Source organism: Amphibalanus amphitrite, unplaced genomic scaffold (genome assembly GCF_019059575.1).
Source record: "Amphibalanus amphitrite isolate SeventyFive unplaced genomic scaffold, NRLGWU_Aamphi_draft 001996F_arrow, whole genome shotgun sequence".
Classification (NCBI taxonomy): Eukaryota; Metazoa; Arthropoda; class Thecostraca; order Balanomorpha; family Balanidae; genus Amphibalanus; species Amphibalanus amphitrite.
Window position 1 is genome coordinate 33,355 of NW_024883489.1, and position 20,606 is coordinate 53,960.

Below are 20,606 nucleotides of genomic sequence, written 5' to 3' on the forward strand. Positions count from 1 at the left end.
ATTCCACCTTCTGAAATGTTGTTAAAACCAGTTAAATTGTGCCCGACTTTATAGATTGCATGACCAGGAACACGGTTCTAGCATTTATTTTTCATTAAACATCTTAGGCTTCCCATATTCCAAACACAAACTTTCAAATATGTGACGTCACAGCCCAAAATTACCTCCTTCCCCAGGCCACATTACTGTCATAAAGCTGATTCTTTTTACTCTGTAGGCACCACAACAAAGTTCAGACCAAGTTTTAAGCGATTTTTCAACGAACAAACCCATTTAAATCAGAATGACAAAACGAGGTGACGTCACACTAACGGTCGCTCCATGTTTTGAAGATAGGGCCTTGTACAAGGCCCATTTTCAAATGAAGGGAACGAATTTCTTCAACACCAAGAGGCCGCGGGGGTTGCAACCTAGATAGATAGTGGTTTCTGAACCTCGCCGCAAACTTGGCTATCTCAACTCAAACCCCATGTTAAAGGTGGGATAGTCCCTTTAATTGCGTGATAAACGGCACAACTTAGCGCTCCGGTCAACTGATAGCTTCTGAGGAGTGAAACATCATTCTGTAGTCGACTATACTGTTCCTGTGTTTAATATCTAATGCACATGATACCTACGTCAGTGCGTATATTCAGCATCACATTTGTTTACGATCTACACCGGCACTGAAACCGCTTTATGATGCCACTCGTCAGATTTTTCACTTCGACGATGGTCGAAGCAAAGCCCATCGACCTCCACCGATTCAAACAGTTATTACGTCTGTTCGGAACTGTGACTGAGGTATAAGTACATATTTTCGAGTGGTTATGTGGCCGTGGCCAGCGCTGCATCGATCAGTGCTATGTAAGTACGAAGTAGTGCAGCATTGCAGCAATGGTGGAAGCCAATATGATAGTATTGATCTGGTGTGGTCTAGATTGTGCCTTTGTCTGTCAGCTAAATGTTGAAAGGCACAGCTTCAGAATGAAAGCAGGCAAATGCTACAAAATCACCCTAAAACTGGATAGCTCAACTGGCTGTAGCACAGATGTCCAATGAATATCGTCATGTGAATTACATTAACTTAGATGAAAGGTGTCGGTCCAAGCCAAGTCTTAACTTGGTTTGTAAGGTGTTGGACTCCCGGTAGTGAGATCCCGGGCTCGAGTCGCTCCATCGCTCGATACTTGAGGCTCCTTACAGTCCATTCCATTCAAGTATTCGATGTGTATATGATTTATAAAAAGGTGACGAATCGTTTTTAACAGCTGTATTATCTGACTAACAGACTTTCCGAATTTTAGAAAAAGCAATGGTTAAAAGGAAATAGAAATAAAAAAGTTTCAACGTGTTTTAGATAAGGAAAAAAACTTATTGTATTACCATTGAACAACACGCATAACATTCAGCGGTGACCTCAATTACTGACACCGCAAAATGTAGTTAATGTAAAAGATAAAAATATGCTAAAAAGGATCACTTATCCGCCCTAGCCAACCTCTATACGTGCGCACGTGCAGTGTGCACTGTGCACCCACCAGCCTCACCTGACGCCCCGGCCGTTTCAAGTGTCCTGTCCTCTGCATCTGCATCTGAAGCTCTGCCTCCATCTGCTGGCCGACCTGCTGCTGCTGCTGCTGCTGCTGCTGCTGCTGCTGCTGCTGCTGCTGCCGCGCGATCACCCACTTCTTGTGGTAGTGCTGGTACAGGCCATACATTTCGCCGAGCTCTCCGACAGGTAAATATTACAGAGCGGCATACAGCGCAGAGGCGTCCACCTCTACCGTCCACGTCCGCTGTCCACTTCCTGGAAGTCTGCCACCTCACGTGGAAGAGACAGTAACGTCCACAATTCAGTCCACAAAGCCCTTGACATCCGCAGCAAACTTCTCCGAAGGTTAATGCGTCACAGAGTTTACGTCTCTCCTGAAGAGCCAGCCGGCGCTACTGAGCCGGTCGGCGGTTGGCAGTCCTGGCGTGGTGGCTGGTATTCGCACGGGCCACCGACTATACCAGCGTGCACGTGGTCCCTGGGGTACAACCCTCCCCCCCCCCAGCACACACACAGCGGGGGCGCGACCTATGTCGCGCTGACGCCGGTATAACGGCCACCAGTTGTGTGTATTGTGCACTGGGGACAGCCAATTGAAAACAGTTCCGCAACAGTCGCCATTTGGTGCCACCGTCACTGCAACTCACACCGCAACTGGTGTCACAACTCACGACCATCACCACTATCAGACTTAACTAGCACCACTAGCAACACCATCACCAGTGTCACCACCACTGCCACTATACCATCAGTGTTCTGCACACAGCAATCGCCTGTGCAGTCACCGCCCATTTTTTATCACAACTTCCATATCCGCCCCACCAATGCCCGCAGGCAACCTTAAAGAAGGAATGCATTCACATTCATAAATTTATGTATGCATCCGATGGCATTCCGATCTGGGACGCCGATCGATGCATACCGGTAAGTACACGACTATTTCGTCGACACGGACATTAATAATGACGACTGACCACTTTTCCTGTGTAATGCACCGAGCGGTATGTATGTAGGGGAACAGGGGCGCGGGACTATCGTCGAACTGGTAAGTACGTTATTCCGTGAACTAGTACAAATGAATGGGATGGCGCGGGGCACTATAGAGTCGGATAGCCCATGTATCAGATCCTATCACTTAATATGGAGCGTGTCATGAACGATAAACATGGGGTGTAGTACTCGAATACCTACATGGAAGGAAAATAAGGCATTGCTGAGTACCTACTGGTTAAATTATTTTCATATGGATGATTGTAAAGGTAGGTTTGCTTAAAGGGAGATAATGAGCTTTCTTTTTTCTTAAATAAAAATTATTCGACCTTCATGTTATTTTTACTGCAGTTTATTAAAAAGATAAAAATTTCCTGGCACATTTTCGTATGTGAAAGCTGTTTTTATTTTTACAAAAAATAAGCAATACTTGCAGTACTTGCAAAACCCACTGAAATGCTTTGTCCTTCTCTTTCAAAAAGTCGCAGTGTACGGCGCTTTTGTTTCAAACAACGACGCGTTATTCCCATAGCCGTGCGTTATTGTGGCCTTTCAAATCAGATGGAACGCAGCTACGAAATTTATGTCATCCGGTACACATGTATTTCGACTCACTGATATTCTAAGAAAGGTAATGTATTTGTATCAATATATCAAAAGAATCTTTTGACATACTGACTAGTTTTTAGTGGTACTAAAAATTTCAAATATTGATTTATTTTTACTCACCGATTTTACTTAAACCTGCAAGTACTTGCTCACCCATCACTACCAAGCGCGGAGCGCTTGAGCTACTTCAACTTAAAAAAAACATGGTAATTTTGTGATTTCGGCAAAATGCAATGAATTCACATTATATTTATACATGTTCTACTAAAAAAAGGTCCCAACTCCAATTAAGTGGGAAAAGGTCATAATCTACCTTTAACCCGCGCCCCAGTGTCAGTCTGGATTTTCCACGACCTGGTGTGTGTGTGTGGGGGGGTGGGGTGTTTGAACATCCCCCTTCTAACTCGGGAGTGCGTCTAGCGGCTGGTAGGGACAATGGGGTTGGGAACTCGATTTTTTAAGAATGCATGAAAATGATCAAACTATTTTCACAGAATTTATGGTGCATACCATTGCCTCATAAAATCAATAAGCTGAGAGAAATGGGGGAAGAAAGATAGGAAACTTGTTTTGAAAAGTTCTTGAAAAAAGATGCTCTTGATGCTGTTACGTCACATGTCACCTTCTGCGGTTGACAACTAATGGCGCATCTGGCGCACCACAGATTACATGTTATATCAATGGGTGAAAGATGGTGTTTGCTTCATTCTGCCATTCGCGCTGTTTTTAACTTTAAATTATGCTAAAACATTTACGGATGAAATGTTCAGTGTCAAAAATTGATGTGTCTGCCGTGTACTATATTCCCACTTAACATGAGCGCGTGATAAACATTTTATGTACCTCGAATTTTCAAATGATAAAGATGATGAATCGGAGGATGCTGAAAAGCAAAAGCTCATTCCAATATTGGGACTACTTTACGATTAAAATGTTTACATTCCTGTCATCTTATTGATCATTTATTTGTTCTTTTTTATGAAAATAACTTAAGGCGTTGAGAACCGAGGTAATTTCTATCTACCGTGCCTTAACTTACCAGCAACAGCAATCTATCTACGCCCTACGGTGGCAAGGGAGACTGTGAAAGAAGCGTAAGATGGATTCTAAACAATTCTTTTGTGATATACTGAAGGGCAAAGTGCAGAGAAGAGCGTACAAGTCCTGTTTTGTGCCAGGCTGTTGCAGTAGCACTTATGAAACTCCGAAAACGATCTTCGTTCATGTCCCGAACAACATTACCCTGAGGAGATGATCGTCTGCAATAGCAGGAAGAGCTGATGCAAGTACTTTGAAATCCACTATCAAGTCGGTGCTATTGTTGTAATGATCACTGTGAGGTGAGATATTTTGTGCAAGGGTTGAGTGTAATGCCCAGGAAATGACCTCCATTCGCCCCCTGACCGGTCAGGGTTATAAAATTTGAGTGGATGGCGGTCCGTTTGGGGTTCAGATGTCAATTGTATTTTGTTACTGTCAAGCAATACATGTTATGCTGGCAGCGAATGTGTGTAACGTCATTTTTCGAAACAGAAGTTAGAACTGTAACGGCAGAGTGCTTGCTGGTCTCATCGTAAGTATTGTAAGTGTTGTAAGCAAAAGCATTGTCAATATTGTAAGTATTGTGAGCATTGATGTATGGTAGATATCACCTCACATGATCTCGGCTCAGATAACCCTCTCCGGTGTCCCTGTCAGTAAATGGCACCTGGATCATTACAGATAAGATAATTTGTCATAATTCTTAAAGAATTGGGTGGTTTTGACTCGTTTACTCGAGGTGCAGGTCGCATTTCAATACTTTTCCATAGGCTTGCAATGTAAAGGTCACGACTCTGACCTAACCTCAGGTCACAGATCAAAAATTCTGAGATATACAAACGACACATACTGCAGGTACTGTTTTAAAGACTTGATGAGAGGAAATAACTTCGTGAAAAACTCAAGCTCTGACGTGTTTGCAAACTTTTCTGAGGTGGGGTCAACAAACCCGCTCTGGTTACCTGACCTGACCTGACCCGGCATTTTTTTTTTTTTTGCTGAGATGTGCGCAATGAGCATTTAGGAAAAGTCACCAAATATGAGCTGAATGTCTCGCGGCGTTTGGCAATTGTACAAGAAAATCCTGAAAGGTCTCCCCGTCCGAGATAGGGTTAATGTGTATATGAAGAGTTGCAGATGCCAAACATGCCCAGATCTAAGACTGCTGTTCCCAGCGCCGCTGCAACGTTTTTAAAACAAACATACATAGGACATACAAACATGTTTATTTGCATCTGTTTTGGATAATAGCAACTCATGGCGCCATCACCCGCGATAACTGTTAGGATTTGTGATATATTTTTATTTAGGCCATTAGTTTGGCTGTAATGTTTATTAATATTAGTTGGGCGGAGTTTGGTAGTTTTTTATTTAACTTGTGGTATGTTGTGCTGATTGCGGGTTGTTCAAACCTTTCAAATGTAAGGACCTTATTGAACTCAACCCTACCCCTACACTACCCTACATACGACTGGACGCTTTCCAAGCCCACAAGCATCACGACGCCGAGATGGAATGTAGCCGAGAAATCACCCTCGCCATCTGCTCTAGAGCTAATCGTGTGGGGCGGCGTGTGGGGCGCCGCTTAGCCTATGGGGGTGCACTTCTAGTGGATGGGGGACGGGGGTGCACCTGCACCCCTTTCATATGGAAAGTTACTTCCCTGATTACAGCTCCCCGTATTACACCTAATCAGGGAACGGCCAGCAAACGAAGGAACTATTTCTGGATGACAGGCGAATAACCGCTCACGCAAGGAGCGGAGCTCCGCCCCGTCCAAGTGGCCAACAAAGCAGAGACAGAGGCAGCATCACATCTTCCATCAAAGAACTGGTTTCTGGCTTGGAAGATGAGCTCCATCTTTGCATCCGAGTCGGTGCTGTCAGGAATCAGCTGGTCTAATGGAGTGAGAGTAGTGAGACGACTAGCTTGTATCAGAGCTGCCTGGTCTTCGTAGCATTTGCACCGATTCTTCTCGATCGGACTCTGAATTCTGTCCCTCCTGCGTATTACTTGAGGCATTGCTATGTAGCTAAGTCTTTGGCAGAGTTTCATTATCCATGCTTTGCAAACAGTGCCATAACAACACAGTTAATTAATCACCAAGCTTCTTTGCAAGTTCCAATACAGTTGAATCGCACGCGATTTGAGTGCAACAATCAAGAAAAATGCCAACTTGTTCCCGTAAAATATTTTGAATATTGACCTAAAAAAAATGAGTAATTTCCAGATAAAATAACAGCGAAATCAGTTTTCGCTTGCCAATAAAACTCACAGATATTGAAGCTCCATTATTAAAGGAACATTTTAGTATATGCCATTCTTGATAAAACTTCTTAGCCACGCAATACCAGCGCAAAATAAAGAGACACTGAAATCACGACCAATCACTCCGATTTACCATAGGAAAATACATAGAAAATGTACGTCTCAACTGCGCCAAATATACAGACAGTTATATACCTACATGTGACGTCATGATTAGCCCGACCAATCAGAAGCAAGTCGTTTTCAGCCACAAATAATTAATTTCTGAACTAACTAGGCATTTTTTTAACAAAGTGATTTTAAATTAAATCATTAAAAATTCTGAGCTTTTTTATTTTACCAAAACATACAGAGCATGCAGATAGGTCCCAACCCTATTATGAGACAGTGGTTGCGCGCTATATACAAACTGAATTATCACAAGGCTACTAAATCAAATTGTATTTACGCATTGGTATCTTCGGTCTTTGTTATTGTTTGGGCTGGCTGGCTGCCAACAGAGGTGTGCGTTTGTTTTATACGGCCTTGCGTTTGTTATTTAATTTTGTTTTCGACACAGACAGGAAGAGACAACTCACAATTGCGAAGAGATTACCTTTTTGACATTGACACAATCAGAAGATTGGTGGAAAATGTGATGAGATTGAGATATTTAAAGATTGAGATGAGGAGTGAGTGAGCGTTGGTTATTTTTTTTTTGTTTTCATCAGAAGATGGATTGAAATGTGTGATAAATAGGTATTCAAGAGATGATTGTACCTAAATGAAGATCCGAGTTGAAATGGAAAAAGCAAGAGAAAACAGGGATTATTATTGTTACAACTTACAGTAGTTTGGTTATGATTCTGCAAGCATCTTTGTCATAACCACAAGTACTTATTGGGTTTGCCAAGCAGTTTATCAAGGTGTTCATGGATAGGCTTATTTTCAAAGAATATTAGTAGACTCCTGATACGTGTGGTATCATGTGTTTGACGAGCTGATGTTATCTGTTCTGTTATGTGCATTGATAGTAAATACGTGCATGCTTTGACCCTGACAAGATGAATAAAAGCATTCATATTTCGTAATAATGAATAATGTTGCTCTCTCTTCATGACTCATGATACGTAATGGAAGTGTAATGGGGTCTGAATGAAGTCAGCCATAGCTCATTTTGAAATGCATTTCCTGCTGGCTGGAAGCTGCACAGCACACACCACATGTAAAACTGAAATTCATTCATTGGTTTTGGCATAAAAATAACAAAGATTATGACAATCAAGGTTTGGAGCCTGGAAGGAGTGTTCAGTGTTAAAATTCACTAGTGCTGATAATGGTCAATGGTCTTCCAGAGTCTCAATTCCTATTCTGGTTGCAATGCACAAACTCTGATCCACCTTGACACATTCTCACAGACAACTTTCAGTTCTCACAGATGTATTGAAACACTGCACCATTTTCAATGCATGACAGGCAAGTAGGCACTATCATTGTTTGAAACAGGACCTTCAACAGCAGACACTAGACCAGGAAATACAAGCTAGCCCCTTCATATTGATATTCAATTATGATACATCTCACAAACATCAGAAGCCCGAGAAGGTAGGTCACTATGTTTTTTGCTTTAATCCTAGAATATTGACATTAAATATTGATATTGAATAATAACATTTCACTTCCATTTTAGATGACGTTTCAGTAACTATGTAGATGATATAGAAATAAATTATCATTATGAGCATGGGCACAACATCAAACTTGGTGCCCAAAGCAGAAAACTCGCCACTCAGCATGCAAATCAAACTTTCATTTCCGATTAATCCGACAAAACACATGGCTGCAATTATCAATAAAATGTTAAACTGAAGATGAACCAGTTACATCTACTGTATTATTATGTGAACATAACTAAATCAGAACGTAGTAAATCCAGCATGAATTTTGCATTCTGATTCAATCAAACACGGTCTACAATGATCCATCTGGGATTTGGGAAACCAATAAAACACCAATAAACTCAGTTGGTATTCATTCATTGGCGATATGATTTATATAGATGACTTCCATAGGTAGGTACCTATCTATTTCAATTTATACTTGCGACAACAACCTCTTGCTACTTGACTTTCACTTCATCTTTGAATATTTTCATCTCGTCACATTTTCAATCAATCTTCTGACAGTGGCGGCGGAAGGTATTCTAGGATAGGGGTGCAAGCGATATTGAAGCGCCCCTTCCCGCTGGGCGCCCCTTACCATATACACGGTTGTAGTAACACAAAGAGTGAAGAGACGTTTGACAATGTGTTGTACCTGTTAACACGTTCAGGATTACAGTTTTTATGTAACGAGAAATAGTTAAGTACATTCCATAGCGTAAATGTAACCTTCATAATGTTCGTTTAGAAACAACCTCATCACCATATCATAAGATTCTCCGAATAAGGCATATCGAAAAGAGTTCCACGGTTCCAATACCTTCGTGTGGACTAGTGAATAAGGCGCCGAATCCATAACACTAACTCGGTGACAGAGAATTGCAGGCCGGTAAGCAGCATGCCGCCTGGGCTGCACTGCACTATTGCATTCAGTGGTGTAATCAAATACGCCCTAGCACTAGGGGTGTAAGCGCCCATACGGACAGTGCAATTTTACAGGTACCAATCTCGGACCTCCCTTAACATTCATATGCTGTAAGCGGCAAACCGCCCCCGATAAATGTTACACAAACTAATTTCCTCTCGCATATCGGCCATCAGGCGCCCCTTTTTGTCGCATGGAGCCTGCAACGCTATAAGCCCTCATATGTTCGTGTTGGCGTTCGGAGCAGGGTTGTATACCAATCAAGTCGATTGAATTGATTGATTTGTTTCAACGCGTATTTTGAGTTGATTGGATTGAGTCGATTGACTTTTCGCGATGACTGGTTGACTGACTCGTTTGACTTTAGCGACTGTTTGACTGATTTGATTCCCGAAAATTAGAGTGACTCGTATGATTGAGTCGATTGAATGGAAAGTTCAAATGTTTTAGTTGACGAAAAATAATGACACCAATTGATGACATCAAAGATCACAAAACTACTCTGAAAACTGCTTGTCATCACAACTGCAATATGGGGTACATGGCCAAATAAAGAACAGGTCCTAAACATGAACAGCCAACTAAGCCAACTTTGACTTTCAACTGCAATAACTGCTCCAATCCTGGTGATAGAACTTGGCGATGCACCTACCTACCTTTCTGCACTCAGCAGGAAACGTTTTTTTTTTTTTAATCCAGATGATAAAGTGCAAGGCCCTATATACTAATAAAGTGTGATTAATTAATAATTCACATCTCCACATCTCATCAGAAACAACCCACTGAACTCTACAAATATCAGAAACCCCTACAAAAATAGCTGAAACAAAAGCGCCGTTTTCGTCTCACTAATTACGTTGTTTACGTACCTAATTAATAGCTAATTTGCTGCATTGTTTAATTTGCAGCAGAGCGTTTGTTGATCCTTTTCTCCTGAGAGCCTAAGCATAACATATTTAATATATTTCATTTTCCTTAAAATATTTTACCGAATATTAGTAAGTGGTTTTATTTCAAATGAAATAATAATTAAAACGAAATTGGTGTTGTACAACCGATTTATTTTATGATGATCTACCATACTACATGATAATCAATGACGTCATCTTACCAAAAAATCAAAAGACGTAGAATAAGGATTTATAAAAGCTTAGCATACTTATTGGCAAAACGTTTTCTCGCACCGTGCCGTTTTCGCGTTTTAATTTTCCTTGTTCCTACTTCCTTTGTCCTTAACTTATCCTGTGGTTCCAGAGTCCCTGTCCTCTCCATTTCCTTTTAAATATATTTTTAATCCTCATCCCTATCCCCCAGTCCTAACAGTTTCAAATTGTATTGCAATAAAATGTTTTGAATTCTTTACATAGGTACCTAGCATTGACATGCCACGTCCAGAGTCGTGGACCGCTAAATACTTCAAATCTCTTCCTTCTTAATCTGACAACATCCCACGTCTCAAATGCACATGGTGTGGAAAGATTTTTCAGGCTGCCCGTCAGTCTCTGTCTAACCGAAACTGTCACATGCAGGTAAGATATTTATTTCTATTTCCCTATGGTTAATATGTTATTGATGCATATTATCCATTAAAATAGACATGGTGTAGGGTAAATGGCCAAATCACGAACACTGCCAAAATCCGAGCAGCCAACTTTCAACTGCAATATCTGATATTTAGTGTAAATGGAGTTGGAATATGGCCAAAATTAAATTGACAACTTTTAGGTGAAAGGTGGTGATTAGGGTTAAGGGGCGAGTCAACTACTGGGTTATTTTGCACCCATTAAATGAAACTTCTGCTCCAATTCTACCCATTGAACCTCAATATCATGATCCACCTGTCCATCACTAGGTATCCTTCCTAATCACATAGAAACTTTGAATGGCATGGCAATTTATAATTTTAAATGACAATATTTTTATCTTTCTTCTGTAGGTAGGTAGGTAGGTAGGTAGGTACATCAGACTGCTATGGACACTTTTCCAAGTTGGTGGGGCAAAAAACCTAATGTATGTCTTGGTTTGAGTCGTTTGATTGAGTCGATTGATTCCTTTCATTGTCGCGTTTGAGTCGATTGAATTAATTCCCGAAAACTGCTCTGACTTGATTGACTTGATTGGTTTCCCAAATTTGTCGTGATTGAATTGATTGCTATTGATTGAGTCGTATACAACCCTGGTTCGGAGGCTATCGCCTTCAAAGACGTCTCCATACATAAATGTTTCTTTTTCGTCCCACACACAGGCGCCCCTCTTTCGCATGCAGGCGCCCCTCTTCCGCATGGCGCGCTTCTCGAGTGGCTGCGCCCTCCTAGCCTTTATCGCCTGGCAAGATTATATTCGACAGGGTCGGCAGCATCTGCCTTTGTTTCAGATAAGGATGCCCTCCACTCTTCAGCATATCAAAAGATACTTTTCCCACGTCATTGCCACCCTCTTCGTGTCACAAGTGCCTTTATCAGTTGCGGTGTCGCACTGCTCAGCTTTATGGCTGCCGCACCTCTTAACTTCCTGCCTCCTCTACAGATTTTCGAGGCGCCCCTTTCCATAACTTTAGGGTGCAGCTGCCCCCCTTGCCCCCCTGCTTCCGCCGCCACTGTCTTCTGAGCGTGTCAATAGCAAAAAAGGTAATCTCTTCGAAATTATGAGATGTCTCTTCCTCCCGAAAACAAAAATAAATAACAACCACACACCTGTCGGCAGCCAGCCAGCCCAAACAATAACAAAGACCGAAGATACCAATGCGCAAATACAAGTTGATTTAGTAGCCTTGCGATAATTCAGTTTGTATAAAGCGCGCAAGCACTGTCTCATAATTGTCCCTACCAGCCGCTAGACGCACTCCTAACTCGGCTCCTGGGCCACGTAGCGACACGCGGTAAGCGGCAATCGAAAGAACGTCCAAAATAAGGACGAAAACACTTCGGTCATTTTTGGTTCAGGTCAAAGGTCAGGTCACCAGAGGTCACCAAAGGTAAAATGTTGACTATTTCAACATTTTTAAAACTGCCAACGGCTATCTCGGGAACCGATAGAGCTACAGCGCCGCGGAAAAGCGCATTCAATAGCCCCTTTACAGACCTTTCTGAGCAATTTTCTCAGATTTGACCTCAGCTCAACGGTTTAGCCTCCAGAGGGCAAAAACTCCAAAAATAGCCGTTTTTACGAAAATCGGTTTTCGGCGATAACTTTTAACTCAAAAGAGCCATGACATTACTTTTTGCCAGCATCGTGTTCCTCTCGTCGAGACGCGTCGAATGAACTATAAGTTGACCTTGAAAGGTCAACTTGAAAATTTGACCTCAGGTTAAGGTCATGACCTGACCGGAAAAGGTCATGTTGCATATCAGTCGATCCGCAACGTCGAGCCGAACACATCTAAGGCGTTTTCAGCGCTCTAGCACGCCTCTATCAAAATTTATTAGCAAAAAACTGTTAGATTCTGTTCGTGACCTGAGATGACCTCGGGGACATAACGAGGGGTCACAGTTGCCACTTTCCGGTTCAGTGTGTCAATTTTACCTACATCTCGATGTTTGAGAGTGTCTAGAATAGCGTTCATGCAAAACAGACGCTTTTCAATTTTCTCCCATTGACTTATAATGGAGAGGCCGCAAAATTGATCTGACCTTAGGTCACCGATATCGAAATTCCTAGATAAACATTTTAAAAATACTGTTACCCTCATCAATCGCTGAAAGTTTCAAAGTGATCGGTCACTCGGTGTAGCTATGGCAGACATTGAAACTTTTTATGAGGTGAGGTCACTTCAAGTGACCTGGTGACCTGACCTTGACCGCGGGTTAATGGAGCTTTCAACAAAACAGGGGCTCCGTCACGGGGAAGGGATCTCGGAGTTTAGGACAGTCCCAAGGATTTCAATGCCGTAATGCAACGTAATGTGTAAGGGTGTGAATTTTTGGGTTGGACCCCCAATCCTGAGATCGAGGCGCAGCCCCTGCAACCAAATACATGCAACTAACTACGTGAGCTTGGTAAATCAATAACGGAAAATTTTAAGCTATGTAAATACTTACAGCGATATTGCTAGACTCTTATGGTGGGAGGGGGGAGGCACACCAATAAATTGTGACATTTAAAGCGAATATGCATGCAAGAAATTAAGAATCGATCTCACCTTCCGAGACTGGCAAGCCGAAGACTTACAGATGACCTGCCAGCCTCGCCACCTGTTCCCAGTTCATATAGAGCTGCTTTGCAAGTGACACACATTGGAAAGGGCGACCCGACAGGTGGGTTCATATAGCCATCCTTACACACCTCACCAACATTCCCAGAAGTGTCCCTTTGAGTAGGTAACTGACACTTTGTAAAAGTGACACTACAACAGGTTTTCATATGAGCTGGGCCCTGGGCTGTAACCACTAACCATGACCTCAGTACAGTCACTCTTGAAAGTACCTACCGCACGTCGGTGCGGTGGATCCATCAACTCGACCGACGAAGGGCTGCTAAAGTTGAAAGACGCCGAACTGATTGATATCCTCATCCATCCCCAGGTCCATTGGTTTGGTGACTCTCAAACAAATTTAGCAGCCCTTTACCTCGGTCGGGCTTGATGGATCCACCGCACCAATGCGCGGTACTTTCAAGAGAGTGTGTACGTACACCCTAAGTCATACCAACCAAGGTGTGCAGAGGAATGTGCACTAACCAGTCATAACCACCATGAACCTATAGCTACAGCCTATGTACAACCATCTCTGAAACGTTTTTAAGCTTTTGCCGGACAAGGGTCTTGCAGTTCAAGGAAGTCCGAGGGCCTTATCGTCAGCTGCATGGGTCGCTCGATACAACACCGCTGAATCACTAACGACATTTTACAGTGCGTTGGTGCAAATTGCATGCAATATTTAGTAGCTGCTTGTTTGTGGGACAATTGCTTCCGCGACCTCTCTTTACATGTCTGGAAGAGTTTAACGACCTTGATAAGCTGTATTCTTTTTTAATTTGATTTTATTGTGTGTATGAATTTTTTTTTGTAAGTTTAGTGGTAAGTGAAAATGAATCTTTTAGCGACGCTGCAAGTTATAAGCCTACACGGTTGTTTTATACATAACTAGACAAACTTGGGCAATGGGCAGTGCATTTATTGAATATAGTTTGCTGTGGAGATAAGGACAGCTCTAACTCTGTAAATGCCATGTCTTGCAATGTCTTGTAATATTACGCCTTGTAAAGCTTGTAATGTCAGTGCATTCATAAATAGCTAAGGTCATTTTTAACATTAGTGGTGCACCTGAAAAACTGAAACAGTACCATTGCATATCAGTCTCGGCGTGACTTGTTTAATTTAGAGTAAGTCGCTGGAAAATAATAAAGCAATTACACTGATCTTCCTTCTCCATGTGCCTAAGGAAATTATGTGATACCTTTTTATTATAGAGAAAATCGAGTGGCACCGGCCGAATCGATTTTGACATTTTCAGCGGCGCCCAGCGTTGCAGTCTCCGTACTGAACACAATTCACACGGTGGCACTAGCACCAGCCACGCCACAGGGCTCCAGTTCTTATTGCTTACTGCTTGTATTTGTTGTTCAAGGACTTAGTTATTGCATCTTGTGATGTGTTAATTCAAAACTTTGACTTTATCTGAGTCAGCAACACCCTTATTTTGTCAATAGCACTCATTTCGAGTTTCAGCAGGAAGTTGCAGCATAAGCGTCAGATTCATTCACAAGCGTCTCAGTCTTTAGACAGAAACCTAATACCTCATGAAAATCATGTCCTATTTGAATACGTGGAACGTGAGTCAGCCACTTCACTTCCAAGCTTTGTCTGATTCCTCAGTTTAATGACAACCAGAACCTTTTCATTAGAACCTTAAAAAGCAGCATAACAAGTTTAAAAAGACTCAAACTCAGCACCCACTTTTTATAACGGCATGTTTAAAATCCTAGAGTCTCACGATCCAAGCGACAATAGCTCATATCATATTCTTCAGCATACCGGCTATGCGAAATAGGTTCCAGTCTGAGTCGTAAAGCAAAGTTCGCGGCCCTGTCTCCCGCCCGTGTAAACAGGCACCTCGCCGAGCCGAACCCGCGCCGCGCTGGGCAGACGTTGACACGCGTGACTCAGCAATTCTGCTGACCTGCGAGGGCGCCCGGTTTCACCCTGAGCTATAGGGGTGACGTCATGCTGAGGTGGTCGCTCGTACATGTTTTCTTCCAGTCATAGAGGAGTCGCCGGTGGATGAGGCTGCGGAGTCGGCTCTCCGCCAGCGACGTGTAGTGGTCCCGTGCGCGAGGAAGGTTACGGTGCTACAGATCAGACTCTGCGAGAAAAGCATCCGTTACCACCGTGTGTGCCGTGGAAAAGCAGCTCTGCTTCAGTATTCAGTGTTAGAAGTGCCGGAGTTGGGGATGCATTATGTGCTTTTCGTTATGCAATGTGCTTATACATCGATACAAATTAAAGATGTTCGGAAAACGAACGCATGAAGATTTCTAAGTCCAGCGAGACAAGATGGTCGACACTCACGATCAAAGTGCCTTCTCAGCATGAGTTGACAGTGAGGTGACATCACGGTGGGCGCCGCTGAATCGGATCTCTCCTCGAAGGCCATCTGGGAGCGGATGCCTGTGCGACCGACCGAACGAAGATGGCGAAACGGACTACACTAGCGACACGGTCTGCCGTATCTGCGGCCGTCTTCGCGATGTGCGTCGTTCTGGTCGTGTGCGGAAACATAACCCACAGCTCCCCTAGCTCGGCTTCCATAGCTGAAGCTGTCACTGCTGTATCTCAGGAAGTGCTTTTGTGCAACGCCACCTCAATTGAAGACTACTTATGCTGTCGTGAGATCGATCACGTGGCGACGAACGGCACGCTCATCGCAAGCAGCTCGTGCGATACAAACTGCTTTGTACTGGAACCATATTACCATGATCTTGAGAACAATAGCAGCTTCCATATCTCTGGTGGTTACTGTGAGGATATCTCGGAGTCGGACTACTTCAAAGTGTGTTTCACGTCTCGATGCCAGATGAACAGGCCTGCTGGTACAGAAGCTGAAGGTGGGAGTTACGAGTTTGAGGCCATTTCTGTTAAAGATTGTGTTGTGACTTATCAACCGACACGTCCGCAGAGTGAAGAGTCTCACCAGAACGAGCCGAGTGCGTTGTGTGTTCGCGCAGAGGGACGTGGTGTAGTAGCAGCACTCGGGGATAATGATACCCGAGGTCATGTGGCTCAAGCCGAGGGCGAACGGCAGCAACTCTATCACTGCAAAGTCGTCACGGCCATCCCACAGAAGATGCAAGGTGCTGTGGAGGCATGTCTGTCTGGAGCTTCAGATTCTGTGCGAATCAGGGCAGATTCTGAAATGCTGAAGCTTCAGTGGACTTGTACAATACTTGCTAATAAGTGTGGAAACTCAAGTAGAGTGCAAGAAAAGGGAACACAGGTCCTCGAAAGGTCATGCTGTGCTCTTTGTGGAAATATTGGAACGCCGGAGAGTGTCAGAGTTGACGAAAGTGAGACTGAAGACAGGGAGGAAACCAGTTCCACGACACTTTTATTGGTGCTCAACACAAACATAAGATACGAGCATGATTCCTTCACAACCGTTCCTTGTAATGATACTTCGTTTCGGAATGGGTTCTCTCTCAAGTATCGCGACTGCATTCATAAAATGAAGCTATCAAGTGGCGTAGACGCTTCTGAGTTCACCAATGTCCTACTTGATTCCACAGCTCAAGCTAAGGACAATAAGACTTTGAATGATGCCACCAAACGCAAACACCAAGTGCCTTGCGTCAAGTACTTGCTGTTTGCTGATGAGTTCGAGTTGCATGACGACGGAACTGTGTACGCCATCTCTCAAGACAGGCATTACAGTCCTGACGAGTACGAACACATTGGAGAGAACGTTGCCGTCTGCTCAAAAATTGCCGGCTTTGGTAAAATCGGCGACACAATCTCCATCATCGCGCTCGTCTTCGTGTCCGCCTCCATGTTGTGCCTGTGCCTCCATCTGGCGGCGTTCTGCTTGGTGCCGAAACTCCGAAACCTCCCCGGAAAGAATCTGGCCTCGTTCTGTGTCGCACTGTTGTTATCGTACACGTGCCTCCTGGCTGGTCCTTTTCCGGAAGTGGGCAGTAGCAGCTGCCGCGCTCTTGCTATCATCATCTACATCGCATTTATTGCCTCCTTGCTCTGGACCAACGTCATGGCTTTCGACGTTTTCACCACATTGAGGTTTGTTTGCATCTACATATAATTCGGTACTTCTTTCTTGCTCCTTGAAGTATTGTACGTACACGTGTACTGAGTACTACTGCTTGACCTCAAGGAAGTTTCATTTTTTCAGGTAAATTTTATGTTCTAAATATCAGTAAGCTACCGCCGCACTTTATCTTCCAAATAACATCTTGTAGCGTGCCTTGATCTTATCCATATTTTCCCATGCTGCTCAGGAGTCAGAACTCAGGAGCATCTGCATTTGCAGCACCCAAACTCGTAAATATGACATTAAACGCATGTTTAACTTCGAATAAACCGAATTAATCCTTCAAAGCTACCCATTCTCGCCCTCAGGCGTTCCGCGACAGAGCTCCGTGTCTCCAGCGGCGGCCGACCGCGGCGGTTCCTGTTCTACTGTCTGTACGTCCTGCTCACTACCGGGGCCCTGGTCGTGTCGGCCGTCTCCGTGGATCTCCTCAGAGACCCCTCGGACCCGTACCGGCCCGGCTTCGGCGACCGGGTCTGCTGGTTCAGCCGGCCCAAGGCCATGATGATGTTCTTCGCTGCGCCACTCGTCGCCCTTATGGTGGTGAACGTGGCGCTCTTTTGCGGAAGTGCCATCATCATCCGAAGAACGTCGCAGGCGACAGTCAACACCGCTTCGTCAAAGGTAAGCAGGGCTTCCCTCGCATTGGAACTCGTGTATCAGGTGTGGTTTAATTTATAATAGCTCGTACATATTGTATTACGAACAGAAGTTCGAAGAACTGCTCAACTTGTAGTTAGGTGTCATATCATGGCGTGCATGGAGCATAATTTAGCGGCACTCGGAGACTGGCTTCGCAAGAATGGTCTCAAATTGAACGCTGACAAGACCCAGCTCATGGTTGTGGGAAGGCGTCAGAGCGTCCGCCAGCTCCCAGCCATCTCTGTCCAATTCATGAATGCCACCGTGGTGCCGTCGCCTACGGCCAAGAACCTTGGCGTCACATTTGATGCTACCCTGTCATTTGACGTGCACGTCAGTGATGTGGTGCGCCGTTGCACGGGAGTGCTGAGTGGTCTGTGCCACAGCAGGCACTGTCTGCCCAGAGACACGCTCGTGACTCTGGTGCAGGCTCTCGCTGTGTCTGCGGTCCGATACGCCATCAGCGTGTACGGCGTGTGTGGCATCACGCAGATGAGAAGGCTCCAGCGGTTGCTGAACTTCGGTGCTCGCGGCGTCTCTGGTCGCCGAAAGTTCGACCATATCAGCGACGTCATGAGGGATCTGCAATGGCTCTCAGCAGAGAACATGTGGCGATTCCAGTCGGTCATGCTGCTGAAGAAGATGCTGACCACAGGGCAGCCCGAGTTTCTGCGTGACAGGATCACGTCTCGCTGTGGCTTACACGGCCGTAGCACACGACAGGCTGACAATCTCCAGGTTCCGATGATCCGAACGGAGGCCGGCCGCCGCCGGTTTCTTTACTCCGCAGTGGATATGTTCAACAGGCTGCCGGCGTCAGTTCGCGATCTGAATCTGTTGAGATTTAAGAAGGAGTACCGCGCGCGGCTGCTCAGGGAGCAGTATGGCGATGATTAGGATTTCGAAACGTATCCGTATGTGATGTGTTATTTTATCGCTTGCACCGTATGGCACATATTGGTATGCTTCGTGTGCGTGTATGTGTCTGTGTGATGTGTGAACCCTATCTCTGCCATATTGACACGACTGCCGAGAATAGCCATCTCAGGATGGAACGGACGGTTATAATGTGAAAATAAAATAAAATAAATAAATATCAACTCCAGCGATAATGAGGGTTCGGTGGTGTCTTTCTGCCATAAAATTATTTGCATTGCTTTTCTCTCAGCAAAAATTAAGCCGTGGTGGTAATTGGCCTTCAACGATTATTACAACGATATCAGGGAACATGGTATTTTTTTTTACATATTTGCTAGGAAAGAACACGTTTTATCATGCTGTTTCAAGAATCAAGCTCTAGGAAATGCTACTGTCACATTTTGCTATCCATGGATTTGCCGGTGCCAACTTTGATTCAATTGGAGTCTATGCCTAACTTTCCGTCTCGTCTCGCAGACGAACCTGCGGCTGTACACGCGGCTGGCACTGATCACGGGCATGTCGTGGGTGATCGGCCTGGTCGCCGGCTGGCTGCACTTCCCGCCGCTCTGGTACATCTTCATCGTCCTCGACACACTGCAGGGCGTCTTCATCTTCGTCTCGTTCACGCTGACACAGCGCGTGAGGCGGGACGTCGAGCGCGAGCTGTCGCGCTACTCCGCCAAGAGGAGGTGCTCAAGGCAGTCGCTTCGGTCCTCTCGTGAAAAGAACACAGTGAAAAGGGGAGTTGAAGGGGTGAGATGCGAAAGAGCGTTGAGGGGATACGTAAATACCGCGGTGTCTGAGAGTCTGCCGGGATGCGAGGGAGCCAGTGACATTGTTAGGGTGAGCGTGGTTGATCCAGTTTTTGTCGTGAAGGAAGAAATGCAGGAAGAAAACTTGGAAAATGGTGAAAACGGAATGTAAAGAAATGAATACATAATGTCACAAAGATAAATAAACGCTAACCTAAGAAGTGTGTTTTTAATGCTCGGGGTGCTTTAGCTAAGAAGGCTTTTTAAGTAAGCTGTTCCCAAAATTATTAATAGAGTTAAGGGCTTGTGCGAGGAGCATTATGATAGTTATTTGAAAATATACCTACATGAATGACCTTTCCTCGATATTGAATACGAAAAGTGCCGAAAAATGATTTATTGCTAGACAGTTTGTTCTAGCTTATAGAAAACTTATCTAGAAAACTTATTCTAGCAATAAAGTACTTTTTCGGCACTTTTCGTATTCAATATCATATCGAGAAAAATCATGCTTGTATTATGTATATTTTCAAATACCTTAACTGTTCCCATTACAACTAATTGTAAAAATTTCAATTTTCTCGTAGAACTGGCTTGTTTTTCTTTTCTTTTTCGAAATTCGATCAAATGAGCTTACTCTTACCTATGCGACCCCAGAAAATTGCTTCGACAACAGCGTCCAATCAAATAAAATCTTCTTGGAAAGGATTCAGCAGCACTTTCTGAGGCTCAGCTGCGGAAAACGGCCGTTTCATTCTCGCCCTGGCATGGCATTTTTCATAACGCAGCCAGGCAAGGGGGTCGATGCAACCCCCCCCCCCTTGCGATCGGCTCCTATAGCACCTAGAAACAACAAATTTGGTAGGTAGGTGTGCCCCCCGGAATCCTCGCCCCTGTGCAAATTTGGTGACTCTAAGTTAATATTCAGGGAGGTTTTCGGGGTAAAATGTAAAAATTCGCCGTAACCGCTTCAAATGTTTGAATGGTGTGAAACGTTTTTTTGAGCATGATTATGATTATAATGGAAAT

General features: G+C 44.1%; 1 protein-coding gene across 1 annotated transcript; it reads left to right on the forward strand.

Moving 5' to 3' along the window:
* The first annotated feature begins 2,554 nt into the window (after positions 1–2,554).
* Positions 2,555–19,785, forward strand: LOC122376050 (adhesion G protein-coupled receptor E2-like). Its single transcript, XM_043355719.1, has 3 exons — positions 2,555–2,579; positions 17,571–17,886; positions 19,300–19,785. Exons 2-3 carry the CDS (start codon positions 17,764–17,766, stop codon positions 19,747–19,749), a joined length of 573 nt encoding a protein of 190 aa, XP_043211654.1. The 5' UTR covers positions 2,555–2,579; positions 17,571–17,763; the 3' UTR covers positions 19,750–19,785.
* Positions 19,786–20,606: the final 821 nt, after the last annotated feature.